Source organism: Anomalospiza imberbis (genome assembly GCF_031753505.1).
Source record: "Anomalospiza imberbis isolate Cuckoo-Finch-1a 21T00152 chromosome W unlocalized genomic scaffold, ASM3175350v1 scaffold_31, whole genome shotgun sequence".
NCBI lineage: Eukaryota > Metazoa > Chordata > Aves > Passeriformes > Viduidae > Anomalospiza > Anomalospiza imberbis.
The window spans coordinates 1666240-1684355 of record NW_027099315.1 but is presented as its reverse complement, the minus strand read 5'-3'; the positions used below and the strand labels follow the sequence as shown (position 1 = coordinate 1684355).

Sequence of the window (18116 nt, the reverse complement as noted above, 5' to 3'; positions counted from 1 at the left end):
GAGTGGGGTCTTAAGATCAGCTACCAGAGTGAGTCATGGTCTCTGCCTCCAGCCACTGGGGCAGGAACAGTATGTGCCCCAAAACACAGCTAACGGGAGAAATCAGCATGAGTGAGGAGTCCAGCACTGGTAGTTGAAGCAGGGCAACCAGTCACAGCCCATGTGGTGCCTGGTGCCAGATGCTGGGGAAAAGGGAGTGGTTGCCTGCATTTTCCCCAAACCTGGTGTGCATGTGTATTGGCTAGCAAACTTCAATCTGGACCTAGCAAATGAGTAGAGAAGAGCCTCAAGTCTAGGCAGGAATATTAAGCAGGCAAGAGTCTGTGCTAGTATGCCCAGGGGGACTTGTGAATATGGAGTGTTGGTGAGATGAGTGCATGAGTGAGTGCTAGTGAGCATCAAGCTGGACTAGCTGGCAAATAGGAGACCTGTGAAGCAGGTAAGAGTGCCTGAGATCCAGGCAGGGGTACTGGACAAAGAGGGCCATGCCAGTACTCAAGGGATCACAGTGAACATGTGTGCTTGTGAATCTAGAGAGCATTATGTACCTTCACTAGCAGCAACCTTTTATCTCTACCAGATGAAGAGGAAGGAGGGAACTTGGCTGCCTATACTTATGCTTTATGCAAGTCCTACGTGTAGGTGCTGTTGAAGGCAGCACTGTCTGTGGTCATCTGTGTGATGGGCCATGTGTCAGTGTCCTCCGTGAGTGTACAGGTCTCCAAAATATGTGCTCGGCTTCAGTAGTGGCTGAACCTGCAAACAAGAAAGTGGCAGCTGCATCCCTCAGTCTGGACATGGGCCCTACATCCCCAGGCTGGGCTTCAGCAGTTGAGCAGAAGGGAGTCCTGAGCTGGATAAGGCAGCCATGCTCTTAACATTCCTTAAAATTAACAGATCATCATATTACTTGGAATGAAATCCAGGATATTATTAAAACGCCTTTAGCTAGTTAGCCTCCAAACATCACACTTGACAGTTTCTGGATCTGTTCCCTTATTACCATCACCTCCCCATTGTATACAGGTATACTGGTTTTGGCTGGGATAGAGTTACATTTCTTCATAGTAGCCCATATATTGATTGCTATGCTTTGGCTTTGTGACCAAAGGATTGTTGATAATACACCAATGTTTTAGCTATTGCTGAACAGTTCCCAAACATCATCAAGACCCTTTGCGTCTCACACTGCTCCAACAGCAGGTAGACTGGGGATGTACAAGTAGTTGGGAGGGGACACAGCTGAGACAGCTGATCCAAACTTACCAAAGGGATATTCCATACCATATGCCATCATGCTCAGCAATAAAAAACACAGGGAAGAAAGGAGGATGGTTCAGAGTTAGTGTTTGTCTTCCCAAGAAATCATTACATGTGATGGAGCCCTGCATTCTTGGAGATGGCTAAACATCTGCCTGACAATGGGAAGGAATGAATTAATTCCTTATTTTGCTTTGCTTGCATAGGCAGATTTTGCTTTCCCTATTATCTCAACGCACAGGTTTTTGCACTTTTACCCTCCTTATTCTCTCCCTCCCTGCCATCCCATCCCATCCCATCCCATCCCATCCCATCCCCCTAGGGGCAGAGGAGAAGTGAGCAAGCAGCTGTGAATGCCGGTTGCCAGCTGGGATTAAACCATGACCGGTATTTTTGGCATGCAACCTAGGACTCAAAGGGTTTGAGATAATGACAGATTTAACCAGAGCATATTAGAGGGAACATAGAATTATTATAGCTGTTTAACCACTGCTGACCATAATATTTACTTATCTGTTCTTAGTATTAGTTTATCTGGTCTGAGCCATGCTCCCTTTTTTACTGTACACATTAAAGACTTTTTGGCTTGAGAAGACAACAGGAGCTGTACCCATGGGAAACAGAGCCAGTTCCAATCAGCTTGAAGACAGACTTGCCCCTGGCTAAAGCTGAGTCAGTCAGTGATGGTGGTACCATCTCTGTAATAATATATTTAAGAAAGTAAAAGAACTGCACAGCAGCAGCTGTGAGAGAGGAGTGAGGAAATATGAGAAAAATAACCCTGCAGACAAAAAGGTCAGTGGAGAAAGAGGAGGAAGAGGTGCTATAGGCAGTAGAGATTCCCCTTGCAGCCAGTGGAGAAGACCATGGTGACACAGGTTGTCCCCCTTCAGCCCTTGAAGGACCCCACATCAGATCAGGTGGATGTGCTCTGAAGAAAGCTACAGGCAATGTTGAGGAGCTGAGTAATGCCCCTCTGTATCCTGACCAATGATAATTTTGCCATATTTTCTGCCCATCCTGTTGCTGGGGAGGGAGGTGACAGAGACGAGCTTGATGGGCATCTGGCAGCCAGCCAAGGTTGACCCACCCCACTCTGGACCTTTCACTTCAGTCTAGTTGCTGCCTTACTAAATACAAAATGAATCCACTAAGTGTGACTGAGTAGCAGAAAAGTGATGCCTTCATTCTGAAACTTGATTCAAAGATGATATCTGATTGCATTTCTTACAATTTTCAGAGCTGCAACCCTAAAAAAGACCCCTCTACCTGAATGCTGCTTTTGAAACCCAATATCAACAGTAACCATCATCATAACCCCAGCCACATTCATCTGAATGTGTCCCGCATTTCTGACCATTATCCTTAATCACTTGATGGAGAAATAATAATTATTCCAGTTTTAAATCTAAAAATGAAAAAAATATACACTAATAATTCATATGTTTTTAGGGAAGACCAAGACACTTGAGTCTCAGAACAGGCTGATCAGTTGTGAGAGACTGGAGGACATTGCTGGCTCAAAACATTTTGGGTGCGTGTGTGAGGGGAAGGAGCAGGTCGGGCCTTGCCTTTGGTGAGGTGAGGTGATGCACTACCTCGTACACCCCACTCTCCCTGGGCCTATATCCCAGCCCCACAATGGCTGCCAATCACTGGCACACTGGAGGCAATGCTCCACATCTCATCCCTGAAGCCTCAATCTAGCCCCAGAGTGGCCCGATGACCAGAAGTCCCACCTAAGGGAAGGGCCCAGGAAAGCCACAGGGTACTTAAACCAAAGCATGAGGCGAGCACACATCTTGACCCTACCTCCTCTTGGAATTTCTATCAGCTGAACACTGCTGGAAACAGGAGTGGCAGCTATGTTTGTTCTTTTCGATATTTATTCTCTTTCTCTTTCTTCTAATTCCCTCTTCTTGGAGTTTTGACTAACTGAAAATCAAATGGGCTTGGAGTTTGCTAAGTTGAATGGGCTGAAGTTAATGCTTTGTGAAATGCTTTATGTTGATTGAATGTTGCTCTAAACTTTTACCAAAGTTCTCTGATTTTGTGAAGTTGCCAGTAACGTTTTTTTTTTTTTGTTCTTTAGACCTCTTGAGAATATCTTGATGGCATTTCTCCTGTGCATCTAACTCAGAGTACATGAAAAACCATAAGCCCTTTTAAGAGGCTCGTCAAGAGAGTTTTTGGGGGTCTTACACCAGTTTTAATTCTTCTTCTACTCCTTGATATATGGCCCTTAGCAGGCGCTAAGGGGAGAGATTGTCCTTCTCCCACATAAGTTCTCAAAAAATTTTTCTTCAAGCATGCACATTTCTATAGGGATCTACAACAAAAATAACTAGACAACAGTTCCCTGAATGTCCTTCTTTAATCATACATTCCTCAGGCATAAACAGTATTCACACACAAATATGAATATATTCCCTACTGCTGGAAAGATACCCAAATTTCTTGGTCAAGAATTTAACTTAGGATTGATAACACACATAACTGTTGAATTAGTGAAGTGGGTGTTAGAAATAAATACAAAACATACACCTGCACCATAAAGGGAAATCTAAAAACAGGGCTACGAACTTTCCTAAAAAGAAAACTGTCTGAACACAAAGCAGTGCAAGCATGTAGTTTCTCAGCACTGTAATGAGGGTTGAGAACAAACTATTTCTAAGAGTATCAAAATCCAAGCTATTTATTATTTTATTGTTTCCATAGCAAAGAAGTCACCTTGCATTTGAGAAAAATTTCAGACCTTCTGGCACAAGCAATAGTAACATCTAGATGTAAAGACTTGAGAAGACTTGAGGAGAACGCTTACTGACAGAAACAGAAGCGAAACAACTGTTGCAGTAGGCTACTATATGGTATGTAATTGCTCTGCATCAATGGCCACTGTTGAAATCATCAGAAAAAATCAAGTGGAAGGGTTGAGGCAAACAGCAGGGGCCACTTTATTAAAAACCCTCGATATACTGAAAATCAATAGATCAATATTTTAAAAAGTTTTTAGTTTTACAAAGGTTTAACCTTTTCTGTAACACCAGGATTTAGTGGCCTGCACACCAAGGACCCAGGGACTTGGCTGCATAACTGACTCAGACTGATGAGAGAGTGCTGTCAGAAATTCTAGAGAGAGGTAAAGGTGATGATGTAGGCACTGTTAATAGCTCAAGGAGTCAATAGGGAAAACACCAGCATAGTGTGTGTGTATGTATGTATGCTACATACCTTCCTGGTCAGCATTTAAATTACCACTTACTTCAAGAAAAAAAACCACCTCATTTTCAGGATATTTTCATATACTTTCACTTAATTTAAAAACAACGCTGAAGCAGCTTACCACCTCTGTTGATGTTTCTGCATGTTCAGAAGCAACATGTTCCTGAAGAGATATTTCTGTATAACCCATATTTCCACAATAAGGACAAGTAAAGGACTGTGGCTGCTCTACAGAGAAAGCTTCTCCACCATAATACAAATCTGGAAAAAGATGATATTTTAAGAATGGTTCTTTTCAAGCAGGATAACTCATTATTTATATAACTTCTGTATATATACACTTATGTACATGTAATCACTATCAATTTCATTAACTAATTAATAAAAATAAACATTTTCCTTCTGCACAAAGTGTAAATGTCAATACTATAAAGCTGTTCAGTGACTCAACTTCCAAAAAAATAAACAGTCTACATGATTTTTACACTAGCAAACAACATGGCTCTTCCTGAATGTTAGAAAACTTAAGTCTGATGGTGCTGGTGAACCATCATTTTTCTCCCCATCCTTGTTTTTACCATAGGTGAGCTTGTATTACAGGTAAAATCACTGTAGATGCATTGTGCTCTCACAGCAAATCTATGTTAAATACTGTAATTCAAAATGACTCGGTGACACCAGCACTTCCTATGTTGATATTGGTGCCATAGCTGAACCAGTGTTTAACAATATGGGGAGCTAATCCCAGGCTAAATTAATAATCTTCTAATAGTAAAGACTCAAGCTAAAATGTAGTCAATCTATCCAGACCTCAGACTTGGCATTTTAAAGCTTAACTTCATGTAAGCAGCTCACATTTTTGCAAAAGGTAGCTGGAGGGTTTTGATCTTGTACCCTTATAAGCACCCAAGATGAACTTACACCACGGGAACTTAAACAGAAGTAACATAAGTTCTTAATATGATTTTCCTGGGAAATGGTATTACCTTATTTGTCTAGTTAACTCCTTGAAAATGGCAGGAACGGTGAGAAAACCATATGCTTCCACATAATACAAATCATAAAGCATCCTCAGCTTAGTATGTAGAGTCTGTGGCTCCCTGCCAGCAATTCTTTTTCAGAAACACCAAAACTGGGAAATCTGCTCTGAATTTCTTTGTTGTTCTGTCAAAAAGTATAATTTCTATAGAGTACTAGATATGCATATCCCTGTTCTTTAATAGACTTATTGCAATGCTTTCTGCCCTTTGCCAGGACAGCATACCAATGTTTGTGCCCATTCAGCATTTTAAAGTTTATGTCTAGCAAGCATCTTTTCCCAGAATCACTCTAGGAACTGAAAAACAATACAACTGTCACCATTCAGTTTTTCACCTTCCGCATTCAGAAATACTAGATTGTGCATTGACTTACAGAAGGAGTGAGACAACTAGGCTCATAAACACAAACACAGACGAAGCTGAAAGTTACTAGTGCTTCTTATTAATTTCCAGCAGTCTCACATGAGTCCCTATACTGGTCCAAGTCTCAAAATTCAAGGCCATGACTAAAGCTCCTCCAGTAACCTCTCATTAGTATGTATTTCACAGCATTTCAAGGCTGCTAAGCACTAAAATAATTGATCAGGTGTGGCAGGTTGACCTTGGCTGGCCACCAAGTGCCCACCCAAGTGCTCTCACTCTCCTCCTCCTCAACAGGACATGGGGAGGAAACAAGATGGAAAAGCTCATGGGTCAAGATAAAGACACGGAGATTGCTTACCGGTTATTGTCAGGGGCAAAATAGACTCCTACATGGGCAAAATTAATTTATTGCAAATAAAAATAGTGTAAGATAGCAAAGAACAAAGGCAAAACTAAAAACACATTCCCCCTCCACCCTTCCCAGGCTCAATTTCACTCATGATTCTTGCACCTCCTTCCTCCACAAGAAGTGCAGGCAGATGGGGAATAAGGGGTTGCAGTCAGTTCAAAACACTTCATCTCTGCAACTAATTCTTCCTCACACTCTTCCCCTGCTCCAGAGTGGGGGTGGGTCCCTCACACAGGATTCAGTCCTTCACAAAACTGCTCCAACATGGGTCCTTTTCCACAGAGTACAGTCCTTCAGGAACAGACAGCTCTAGCATGGGTCACCCATTGGCCAGAAAAACCCATCCTGCCAGAAAAACCTGCTCCTACACAGGCTATTTCTCCACAGGCTTCAATTCCTGCCAGGAGCCTGTTCCGGTGCCTGGCCCTCTACAGGTTGCAGGGCTACTCTGATGTGGTCCACTACAGGCTGCAGGGGAACATCTGCTCCAGAGCCTGGAGTAACTCATCCCCCTGCTTCTTTACTGACCTTGGTGTTTGCAGAGTTGTTCCTCTTGCATTTTTCTCACTCTTCCCTCACAGCTGCTGCACAGTGCTTTTTACCCTTTCTTAAATATTTTATCACAGAGGCACCACCAGCACTGCTGATTGGCTCAGCTTTGGCCAGTGGCAGGTCTGTCTTGGAGCCAGCTGGAATTGGGTCTGTCTGACATGGGGGCAGCTTCTGGTGTCTTGTCACAGAAGCCACCTCTGCAGACCCCTGCCCACCCCCCCGAAGATCCTGGCAAGTATTCTAACAGAATTATACAATTGCACACTAATTTCACTAGATCTCCAAGTTATCCCTGACATCAATCTATTTGGTTCATTGCCCCATCACAACCCAGAATCTGAACAAGGTTTCAAGCACAGATTACCACAGAATCACAGAATGGTTTGGGTAGCAGCGTGGGGTTTAGATGGTGGATACTGCTACCTATACTTATTTCCCAATAAGCATCTCCTGTGGAAAAGCCGCTTGGGTAGGCATTCAGGCAAAGCAGTTAAGTCCACACACCACACTCACCATGGTGTGGCAGTTTCAGTTCGAAACTGGGCAGAAACACTAATTTCGTGTAGTGGTTTTGGTTTGTTAATTTGAGATTTCACTAATTTTGAGATTCCTCAATCAATTGCCTGATGAGTGTGGTGGGTTTCAGTGTTGGTCAATCACCTATGTAATCACTTCTTGTTGTGAGATTGGAAGATAGGATTAGGAGAAAGGCAAAGCAGACTCAATACTTTAAAAGGGTATAAAGAAAATTTTATTAACAGTAACTAAAAGAAAAAAAGTAGTAAGAATTAAAACAAATCCTTCATAACACTTCTCCTCTCCCCACAACCTTTTCTTTCTCACTGACAATGTAAAGAAACAAATCCTAAAATTTCTAGTCTGTTTACTACCTCTAAAATAGTCTTTCTTCAGTTCACTTAGGGATAGAAGTCCTTTTTATTAATGTTATAGAGACTTCTCCGCAAGAGGAAAAAAACAGTTCTCTCGTGGTTCTCAAATTCCTCACCGATACCAGCTGCCCAGGGAACCCTGTTATCGTGAAGTCCCTCCCATTTTCTACAAGCCTTCCCACAGCTTGTTGATGGGGCATGTCGACTTATGGGGTATTGTTTTAAAGATGAGTTGTTCAAAGGCAAAAGTTTTTATTATCTATCTCTAAAATCCTCTTCATCCTTGGGAACAGAGATCTTCTTTTCCTGGGGGCACAGGACTACTCTTTTCTCTTTCTCTGTTCAAACTTCTCATGGGATCACAGCTACTTTAATATCTGCTTACTTTAGCATGGAGGCCTTTGCTCGATATCAATTTGAACCTTTCATCTCCCCATAGTTTCATGCATTATAGGGAAAAAGAGTCTTTTCTCCATAGCTTACAAGAGGATTTCAGCTCTAAAATCAAGGTATCTCCTCATCCTTCCCATCTGGGACTTAATTTTTCTCACTGACTATGATGTCCTTATGTTGTTCTTTCACATGTTTGCATATTGTTCCTTTCTCTCACTCGAGGGAGGACTGAAGCACTGAAAGGGTTAACATGTTGCTTGGGCCCTTCAAATGGTCACCTGTCCCGCTGGTAGCTGGTAACTTGTGGCGGGAGCTGCGGCTGGGGCTGTGTCAGGATCGGCTTCATGGTTGGTTTTTGGTCTTCTCTGCATTCACTTCTAGCCGTAGGGCCACTCTGCGCGGCTGCAGGGCTACCTCTGGTCTCAGCCGCACTGGGGGGAGGGGGCCTGACAATAAGATCTTAACAGCCGCGGCCAGCCCTGCTCCAGCCAGGGCTCCGCAGCCTCCCCCACCTTCCTGCCTGGTAGCTACTGGGGTCCCGGCCCGGCCAGGATGGGGCTTGGAGTCCCCCAGACCCCCCGGAGAGGGGCCCGGCCCCCCGCGGCAGAGCCTGCCTGGCCCGGACCTGGATGGGGCCCGGCGGGCCCGGGGCATGTTACCTTCTTGCCTGACAGGAAAGAAAAAGGAAGTTCCTGGGTTTCTTTCATCTTTAACATGTGTTTTTCACAGAGGCATGTTCAGCTTCTCAGCGGTTCAACAGACTGTCAGTTACACACAAAGCTTTTGCATCACTTCCCTAAATTCCTCCCATGTCAAACTATGACACACAGCTAGCTCAGCAAAGAGAGGCAGAAGGGCCTTTTGTATGGTCAGTTCCAGCAGAGGTTTATTGCAGCAAGCGGAAGGGAAACCAGAGACAAAAGACCATGTGCTCTCCACAAGGTTAAGTATGGGAGGGCACAGGGGTGGTACAAAGGGCAGGGCAAAGGCCATTGGCCTACAGGGAAGAGGGGGCCGGCCACCAGGGCTACCACAACCAGTGAGGAAACAGGGAAAGGAGAAACTACTAGAATTTGGAACATGTGGGAAAAGGAACGGGAGTGATTCATGGTGTTGTGCAAGACTCCATGGGGAAGTCTTTTCTGTCTGCCTAGGTGGGGAAAACTCTATAGTAAAGTTGTCCAAGGCAAGGCTCTGGGGATTTCCCTGAGGGGGAAGGATTCAGAGGATTCCACTGGAAAGGACTTAAAGATTATCTAGTTCCAACCCACCTGCCATGGACAGGGATGTCAGTCACTAGATCAGATTATTTAAGGCCCCATCCAACCTGGCTGTGAACACTTCCAGGGATGGGGCATCCACAGCCACTCTGGGCAACCTATTCCAGTGCCTCACCACCCTCTGAGTAAAGAATTTCATCCTAACATCTAATTTAAACCTGCCTTCTGTCAGTTTAAAACTGTTCCCCCTTGTCTTATCACTATCTATCCATGTAAAATGTTGCACTCTCTCTCTTTTTTAGAAGCCCCCTTCAAGTACTAGAAGGCCTCAGTGAGGTCTCCCCTGAGCCTTCTCTTCTCCATACTGAACAATCCCAGCACTTTCAGCCTGTCTTCATAGGAGAAGTTCTCCAGCCTTCAGATCATCTTCATGGCCTCCTCTGGACCCACTCTAACAGGTCCACGTCTTTCTTGTGCTGAGGACCCCAGAACTGGACACAGTACTCCAGGTGGGGTCTCATGAGGGCAGAGTAGAGAGGGAGAATCCCCTCCCTCGACCTGCTGGCCACACCTCTCTTGATGCAGCGCAGGATGTTGTTGGTCTTCTGGGCTATGAGTGCACACTGTTGGCTCATGTCCAGGTCTCCCTGGATGGCATCCTATCCTTCTGTTGTGTCAACTGCACCGCTCAGCTTCGTGTCATCTGCAAACTTGCTGAGGGTGTGCTTGATCTCACTCTGTGTCATTGATGAAGATATCAAAGAGCCCTGGTCTCGAGACAGAGCCCTGAGGGGCACTACTTGTCACCAGCCTCCACCTGGTTATAGAGCCATTGACCACAACTCTCTGGCTGCATCCAGCCAGCCAATTCCTTATCCACCATGTAGTTCACCCTTCAAATTCCTGTCTCTACAATTGGGAGATAAGGATGTTGTGTAGGACCGTGTCAAAGGCCTTGCAGAATTCTAGGTAGATGACATTGCTTGGTCTTCCCTTGTCAACCATTGCAGTCACTCCATCATAGAAGGTCACCAGATTGGTCAGGTATGATTTGCCCTTAGTGAAACCATGCTGGCTGTCTTGGATCCCCTCCTTGCCTTGCACATGTCTTAACATTGCTTCCATGCGGACCTGCTCCATGATCTTCCCAGGTACACCCAGAGGTGAGGCTCACAGGTCTGCAGTTCCCCAGATCTTCCTTTCTTCCCTCTTTAAAAATAGGAGTGATGGTTCCCTTTTTCCAGTCACCGGGGACTTTGCCTGACTGCCATGACTTTTCAAAAATGATGGAGAGTGGCTTGGCAAGAACATCAGCCGGTTCCCTCATGACCCTGCAATGCATCTCATCAGGCCCCATGAACTTGTGGCTATTCAGCTTCATCAAGTGGTCTCAAACCTGCTCTTTGCTTACAGTGGGAGGGCCTTTGCTACTCCAACCCCCACCTAGAGGTTCGGGGACTTGACAGGAGAAACCTGACTGCCAGTGAAGACTGAGGTGAAGAACTATCAATCGCAACCAATTCTCCCTTCTCATTTATTGGGGGTGGGGGGTAGGGGGGTGGTGTGTACACTCTCCTTGGCCTTTGTTTTCTAACCTATGTACTTTTAGAATCCCTTCTTGTTATTATTCACTGCTGTCCTGGTTTGAAGCACAAGTGTCTGCCAAGGAAGGCAAGAACTTCCCTTGGAATGGAAAATATGACCCCCTTCTCTCCAAATTATTATAACTTTGAAGTTATGGGGCTTTCAGGCAAAGATATGGGAAAAGGAATAACAGTTCTTTACCAGAATATACATATATATTACAAGGCAAACAAACAAAAACAACAGCAGGAACAGCAAACAAAACCAGAAACCCAACAACAGCCTTCTCTCTGCTGTCAAGCACTTTCCCTTTCAATGTAGTTATGGTCATAGCTGGCAGGGGTGCTGTTGGCTCCCAGCCAGGCAGGGCAGGTGTGATTATTCTCCTGCGGCTGCTGGGGGCACTGTGGCATGAGTTCAGCTGCCTCTCTGCATGTGGATAATGGCAGGCAAGGCAGTGGAAGAGATAGAAAAGGGGCTTTCTTTACAAACCCGCAGGGGCAGCCGTTCCCGGTGCCCCCCCAAATGGCAGAATGGACTGTTGTAGGAACTCCGGAGTGGCGACTGGAATGGCAGAGGTGAGCACACCCCGGGGTGGCAAACAAAATGTAGTAGAGATTCTGCAGCTGTAGCAGGAACTGCGAGGGGGTTGGGCAGACATGGGGTATTGGGTTAAAGTGTAGGGAAAATCCCAGTCCAGGTGGTTGAAATCTAAAATCCCCCGTTAGGATGAGAGCTTGGGAGTGTGATGCTTCCTGTAGCTGAAATAAGAAGGCCTGGTCGACAGGATCTCCTGATCGGTTGGCCTCTAGTAGACCCCCACCACCAGGTATCCTTTTTTGGTCTGGTTCTTGATTTTTACCCACAGACTCTCAGCCTTTTTATGCCAATCTTTGGCTTACCAACAGGTTTGCAATAGGTATCTCTTTCCTACATTGATTCTAGTTTAAAGTTCTCCTGATTAGTCCCACCAGCTTAAGCCCACAGACCTATTTGTCCCATCCAGGACAGGTGGATCCCATCAGGCCCCAGCATACATTGTCTTCAATGGTTTAAAACCCCAAAGTTTTGGTACAGACACCAGTCCTAAAGCCAGGTATTGATATCCTGGGCTTGCCTGGTTCTTCCAAAGTCTCCTTCCATTACTGGAGGGATTGAGGAAAACACTACCTGTGCTCCTGAACTTTTTAGGATTTTTCCCTGGGCTCTAAACTCACTCTTGATTGACCTTACCTTTTTTTTGTTTGTTTGTTTTTGGTGACCATTTGTATATTGTTGAAAGAGCAGGAATGGATAATAGTCTAAAGGTTGAATTAGGCTCTTCAATCTTGTGGCAACATTCCTAATTCAGGCCTGGGGAGGCTTCCCTGGAAAGAGGGTCTGGTCTGAGAACAGGTGCTTCTGCTCCACACAGGAGGGAATCAATGACCATAACTTGATGTTGTTTCTTCTTGGTGCTGGTCTTAATGCAGGTTTTGTTGCCAGGGCTTGGCCTCTCTGACCTTTACAAAACTGCTTGCACAGGTTCCTCCTCTTTCTCATTATGAGCTTCATTTACTGTATCCATGGCTTTGTACCTGTTCTATAAGGGTATGTGAGAGAGTAACTTAGAGGGTAAGGAGGTTACTTTCTCTTACTGCTCCATGCTGCAACTTTCTTCTACTTTTTCTTATCCCTTGTGATACTGCCTTCCCGCTGGCAGAAAGCAGATCCTGGACCTGCCTCCATAGTGGCCATGTTGAGTTGGCTTCTATACATCATAGATGACAGAGTACAGCTCCATTGATGGAGCATCAATCTCCCTCTTAGACTCCTCAGTCTGCTGCTCACCTCCTCCTGAAGCTCAGCCACCAAGCAGAGCAGGTCATCAATCTGGTCACAGCTCCCACAGTCTTACTTGCAATCACTTTCCATCTCTAGGAATATCCCTTCAGACATCCCACAGCCAGAAATCTGGGTAGTTGCATCCTTGAATAGGAGCTCTGTCTGTACGGCTCCATTGGTTTTCCTAGATGCTAGAAGTTCAGGAAAAGCAGAGGACACTGCTTTTTGCCAGGTGGCCATCATGCTGCTGCTGCTGCTGTGTGCCTGCCTACTAGAAATATATATGCTTGTTTGTTGCAGTCAGCTGGACTGATTATTTTTGCCTGTTTAAATCTCCTGTGCTGCCTGGTGCAGGCTCTGCTCCTTGCTCTTTCAGTGGGTCTGGGGTCAGTTGCTTGGGGAACACCCTCTGTTCAAGACAAGCCTATACTTGTCCACATGTACCTCTCATGGATTTTTAAAAATTATATGAGTAACACACTCATCCAAAGGTGTGTTTACTTAGAGACTTTCAAAGAAAAAATATTGTGGTTTCCTAGATGTTTTCTAGATGCACAGAACATTCACAAGAGTGTTGGAAGAACTTTTTAAAAGTCAACATTGAATGTTAATTTATAGTTCCATAAGCAAGCATATATCAGTCCTCTTTTCCCTATGAATCATGCACCCTTAATGTTTATGATGATGCTGTAATTTAACCCTATATGTAATATGCAAGAATAACTGTCATCAGGGAACAAATAAGTTTAAACCATATATCTAAAATAGTGACCAGAACATTGAATTAATATACACTGTTACACAAATATTTTTACCTTGTGAAAAAGCAGAAAAGTAAAGTTTAAGAAGGAATATCTAGAAACTTCAATTATTAGTTTTGATTTGTATATTTAAATTTGTCTTTCCAAACTCTGGATTCTCAGAGCACAGATTTCAAAGTCATTACAAGGCAGGCTTAGGGCAAGCAGCTACTGGAGAATTAAAAATGAATGAGATACTTCTCTGCTCAGAGAGCTCTGGGAAAGAAGCTATATATTGGTATATTCAGCTGTTTTGAGCTTTAAATGCATATAGGAAATAGCATAATGTATATATTCAATACTTTTTTAAAATAAAAAAGCTAAAAAAATTACTAAAAAAATAAAAACTTCAACAACAATATCTACACTACAATCACAGAATTGTTAGGTTTGGAAGGGACCTCTGGAGGTCATCTAGTCCAAACCTGCCAAGGCAGGGTCACCTAGAGCAGGTTACACAGGAACACATCTGGGTGGGTTTTGAATGTCTCCAGAGAGGGAGACTCCATGCCCTCCCTGGGCAGCCTGTTCCAGTGCTCTGCCACCCTCAATGGAAAGAGGTTCTTCCTCATGTTGAGGTGGAACTCCTTGTGCTTTAGTTTATGGCCATCGCTTCTTGTCCTGTAGCTGGGCACCACTGAACAATCTGGCACCATCCTCTTGGCATCTGCCTTTGAGATATTTATATGCATTAATGAGATCCCCTCTCAGTTTTCTCCAGACTAACCAGGCCCAGCTCCTGCAGTATTTCCTCATAAGAGAGTTGCTCCAGACCTCTAATCATCTTTGTAGTCTCTGCTGGACCCTGTTCAGTAGCTCCTTGTCTTTTTTGTACTGAGGAGCCCAGAACTGCACACAGCACTCCAGATGTGGCCTCACTAGGGCTGAGTAGAGGAGCAGGATCACCTCCTTTGACCTGCTGGCCACACTCCTAATGAATGCTGGCCACACTCCTAATGATTCCTAATGAATCCCAGAATCCCATTGGCTCTCCTGGCTTCAGGGCATACTGCTGGCTCATGGCCAACTTGTCATCCACCATGACTCCCAGGTCGTTTCTCTGCAGAGCTGCTCTCTATTAGGTTAGCCCCCAAACTGTACTGGTACTTGGGGTTATTCCTCCCCAGGTGCAGGACCCTATACTTGGCCTTGCTGAACCTAATTAGGTTTCTCTCCACCCAACTTTCCAGCCTATCAAGAATCAAGAATCACTACGAACAGTTTTATTTAAAACATTAGCCTTGTAGGCTTAAAACAGGTATATGAAGAAATAAGCATCCACTGTTTTAAATGCAAAGATTTGCTATGAAAGTATCTCCTGAATTATAACACTCATGTTATAAATATGATGTGATAGAAATGACGCAGGGAAGAAAACCAGTAATTTAGAGGACTACTTCCTAGCCCTTGCCACTAGTCTTCCACATTCAGTACAGCCTACCACGCTTGCTGCATTAACAACCCCTGATGTAATTACAAAACAACATTTTCCCTAAACTCTCACTATTATTTTTCTTTTTCACCATGGTACTTTCTGGTAGAACATATTGAGGGAAGGAGGAGTGGGTGCATGTAGTTTTGTTGCACCTTTTGAATTGAAAGTTAATTGAGGAGCAATCCTTTTTATCAGATACCTAATAGTCTGATAATTTGCTGTGTGCCAAAACACTTAACCCAAAAGAATAAAACATATTTCATATGCTAGAACCAAAGACAGAACAAGCATTTTATCAGGAGACAGCAATTTGCTATGATTTTCAGCATGCTATTTGGAGGGAAAAAGTTCCCAAGTAGTGAAATAAAATGCAAGTTTTTAACTACTGTAAACAGCTTTAATATAAATTAAATTATTACTTACCAAAATCTACTCTTGTTAGTATGCACTGCATTGGATGGTCAGTTGTATGCCTCGTTGTTGTTGCACCACTCTCATAACAAGTTGCACACAAATCGTAATCGTAGCAAATTAAACACTTGTATCTGCGACCTCGAAAATTTCCTTTTAAACATGCATCACAGCTGACACCTGTGAACAAAGAAAATTTATTGAAAACAACAATAATTTCACACTGGTTTAATGATACAGATTTGGTGCTATAGCCCCCAACAATGAAAGGAATTCAACCAAGAAGCTTTTATGGAGCTGATGTACAATAAGACTCCATTTTAAGCATATTTATATCTTTAAAAAGGCAGTAATCATCCAAAGTGAAAGTTAAAGTAAAATAAAATCCAGTCAAGCACTCAAAATGATAATTTATTAGGATATAAATTCTTTTTAATCACTTTTTTCCACTGTTCGAAAGCTTGGTTCAAAACATTCTCAAGGTTAAATAGTATAGTTTGTGAAAACAACAAAGCAAAGCCCACAGCAGACCATCCCACAAGTCACACAAAACCACACACCACCACCAAAACATAACACCACCCCTCCCTGGCTTTTGTGTTTATTTTTATAGTTTCTAATAATTAAATTCTGAAGAATACCAGAACCATTTTTAACAACATAAACATATCCAAGAGCAGAAATTTAGGTCTTCTATTTTGAAGTACAGAATAACTTTGAATACATCTTAATTTTATGTTGCATCATCTCTTCAGCTTCTTCCTTTTGAAAGTTCAAACTCTGTACTGTAAATCAATCAGTCACACTGCCCAGGTCAGGAAAAACCTTCATTATCTTCTAAAGGTTTTTGCAATTTTCTCTGTGTCATTTTGGTTCTCTACTGTTAATTTAGATAAGTGTAGAGCAATTTCTGAGAGAAATGGGTCACGATCTGGATGTGCGTGATTTATATGTTTAGAGTGAAGGTTGAGCTACCCCAGCCTAGGCCTCAGATGTGGGCCTCGGAGGCCTGAAAGCATGTGGCACAGTTAAAAATAAGTTTGTGGCGCAGTCAGAAATTATTTTAAGGTATAACACCATGTACTGAGCTATCTAGGTGTGAATTAGTATTGGTCTGCAGGGTGAAACTTTAGCCACCTTAAGACAGGAACAAACAATGTTTGCTTGCCAATGAGAGTGTGCTCACAATTGTAAACTATCTAGAAGTGTATAAAAACTACTGTCTGTGAACAATAAAGGGAGAACGTAGGATTAACCACATTGGTTTGGATCTGCGTTTGTTCCTGTCCAGCCACCCTTTTATTTTTAGTCCCTGTTTCAGATAAGGGCATCATCATCTTTTCATCTGTCAAGGCCCACAAAAACTTCCATCACTGCAGTAGTAAATCAAAGGCCTTCACGATAATATCTAGTGTGTATAACACATGCAATATTTTGATTGAAGTCCTCCTTTAGGATCAATTTAAACAAGCTTTTCATAGTTCAGTGCAAATGCAGAAAATTTTATAGAAACAATGTTTTTGAAAGAAAGCACTGACATTGACTCCAAGACGATTAGTAGAGGAAGATCATCACGATCTCAAAACTAGAAATATCCCAATGGTCATTTCCAAATTATAAACTCTATTATCAGATAAAAATCTAGTATTAACAAAACTCACCACTACTGCTTGTGATGTCAGGTCCGGGGAGCAAAGTTAAATTACATAGAGACAAGTCTCACAACATCTCTCCAAGCTAGTATTTCTTCATATCATTCTAAAATACCATGTTTTCATTTTGATAATCTGACAGAAAGTGGCATAACGGCATAACACACTACTTTCCTATCCTTTTATGTAACAGGAGAGAAAAGCATCAAGAAAAAAAAAAGCCTCAGCTCTGTTTTTTTTTAAATCCATATACTGTATTAATTAAAATTATATAAAATTAATTAAAAGTTTAGATGTTTGCCCCTCTATACCTTAAAAACAAACAAAAACCCCCCACAACACTGAAAAATAACAAAATGCCAAAGTGAATTGAATGCATCCTAATTAACATCAGATTTTGAGGAAAAACACACACTCAGGAGGGGTTCAATTATAAGCAGGGAACAAAAAGAGTAAACCAATAAACAAGTTGGGAAAAGAATTCAGCTTCTTCATGAAGTTCTGATTTACACTGTGAAAAATGCATATTTTATGATTGGCTTTTTGCAAATATTAAATTTAATACTATATGTATTATGTTATATTGATTAGAAGTGCTGTATTAACATTTTAATGGTATGGTAAATGTAGTTTTGTAGTTAAAATGAAGCTTTAGTAGTTAAAATGGAAACTATGTATGTGGGGTTTTTTTAAAGGAATGAGATACTCGCTTTGAGGTAAGAGTCACAGAACACCTAAATCTTCCAGAGAAGACGAATTTATGGTTTTCTTCTCAGAAGAAGCTAATTTCTTCAGGCCTTGCTCAGACTTGAAGATGCTGTGAGCATTAAAAGAAGCAGTTGACATATACCAGACAGAGTTTCTTGTTTTAAATAGAATGTATGCATTACCATGAAGTATATGTGAATATTCAACAGTATATTGTTTTTAAGGGTTATTCCTTTGTTTACAAAGCATGTTTTTGGCAGCTTAGTGCCCAAAAACATCCAGACGTCCGTAATTCTTTGCTTTTTATTGTCTTGTAATTGTCTTAACTCTAAATTTTTATAACCGTTTTATTA

General features: G+C 42.7%; 1 protein-coding gene across 2 annotated transcripts in view; it reads right to left on the bottom strand.

Moving 5' to 3' along the window:
• Positions 1-18116, bottom strand: part of LOC137465563 (E3 ubiquitin-protein ligase KCMF1-like) — a 113183-nt gene that overhangs the window by 12194 nt on the left and 82873 nt on the right. For both annotated transcript variants that reach the window (XM_068177649.1, XM_068177650.1), the window contains 2 exons: positions 15416-15583; positions 4604-4743 (listed from right to left, as the gene is read on the bottom strand). In XM_068177649.1, coding sequence (XP_068033750.1) covers positions 4604-4743; positions 15416-15583 — 308 coding nt within the window. The remainder of the gene's footprint in view (positions 1-4603; positions 4744-15415; positions 15584-18116) is intronic.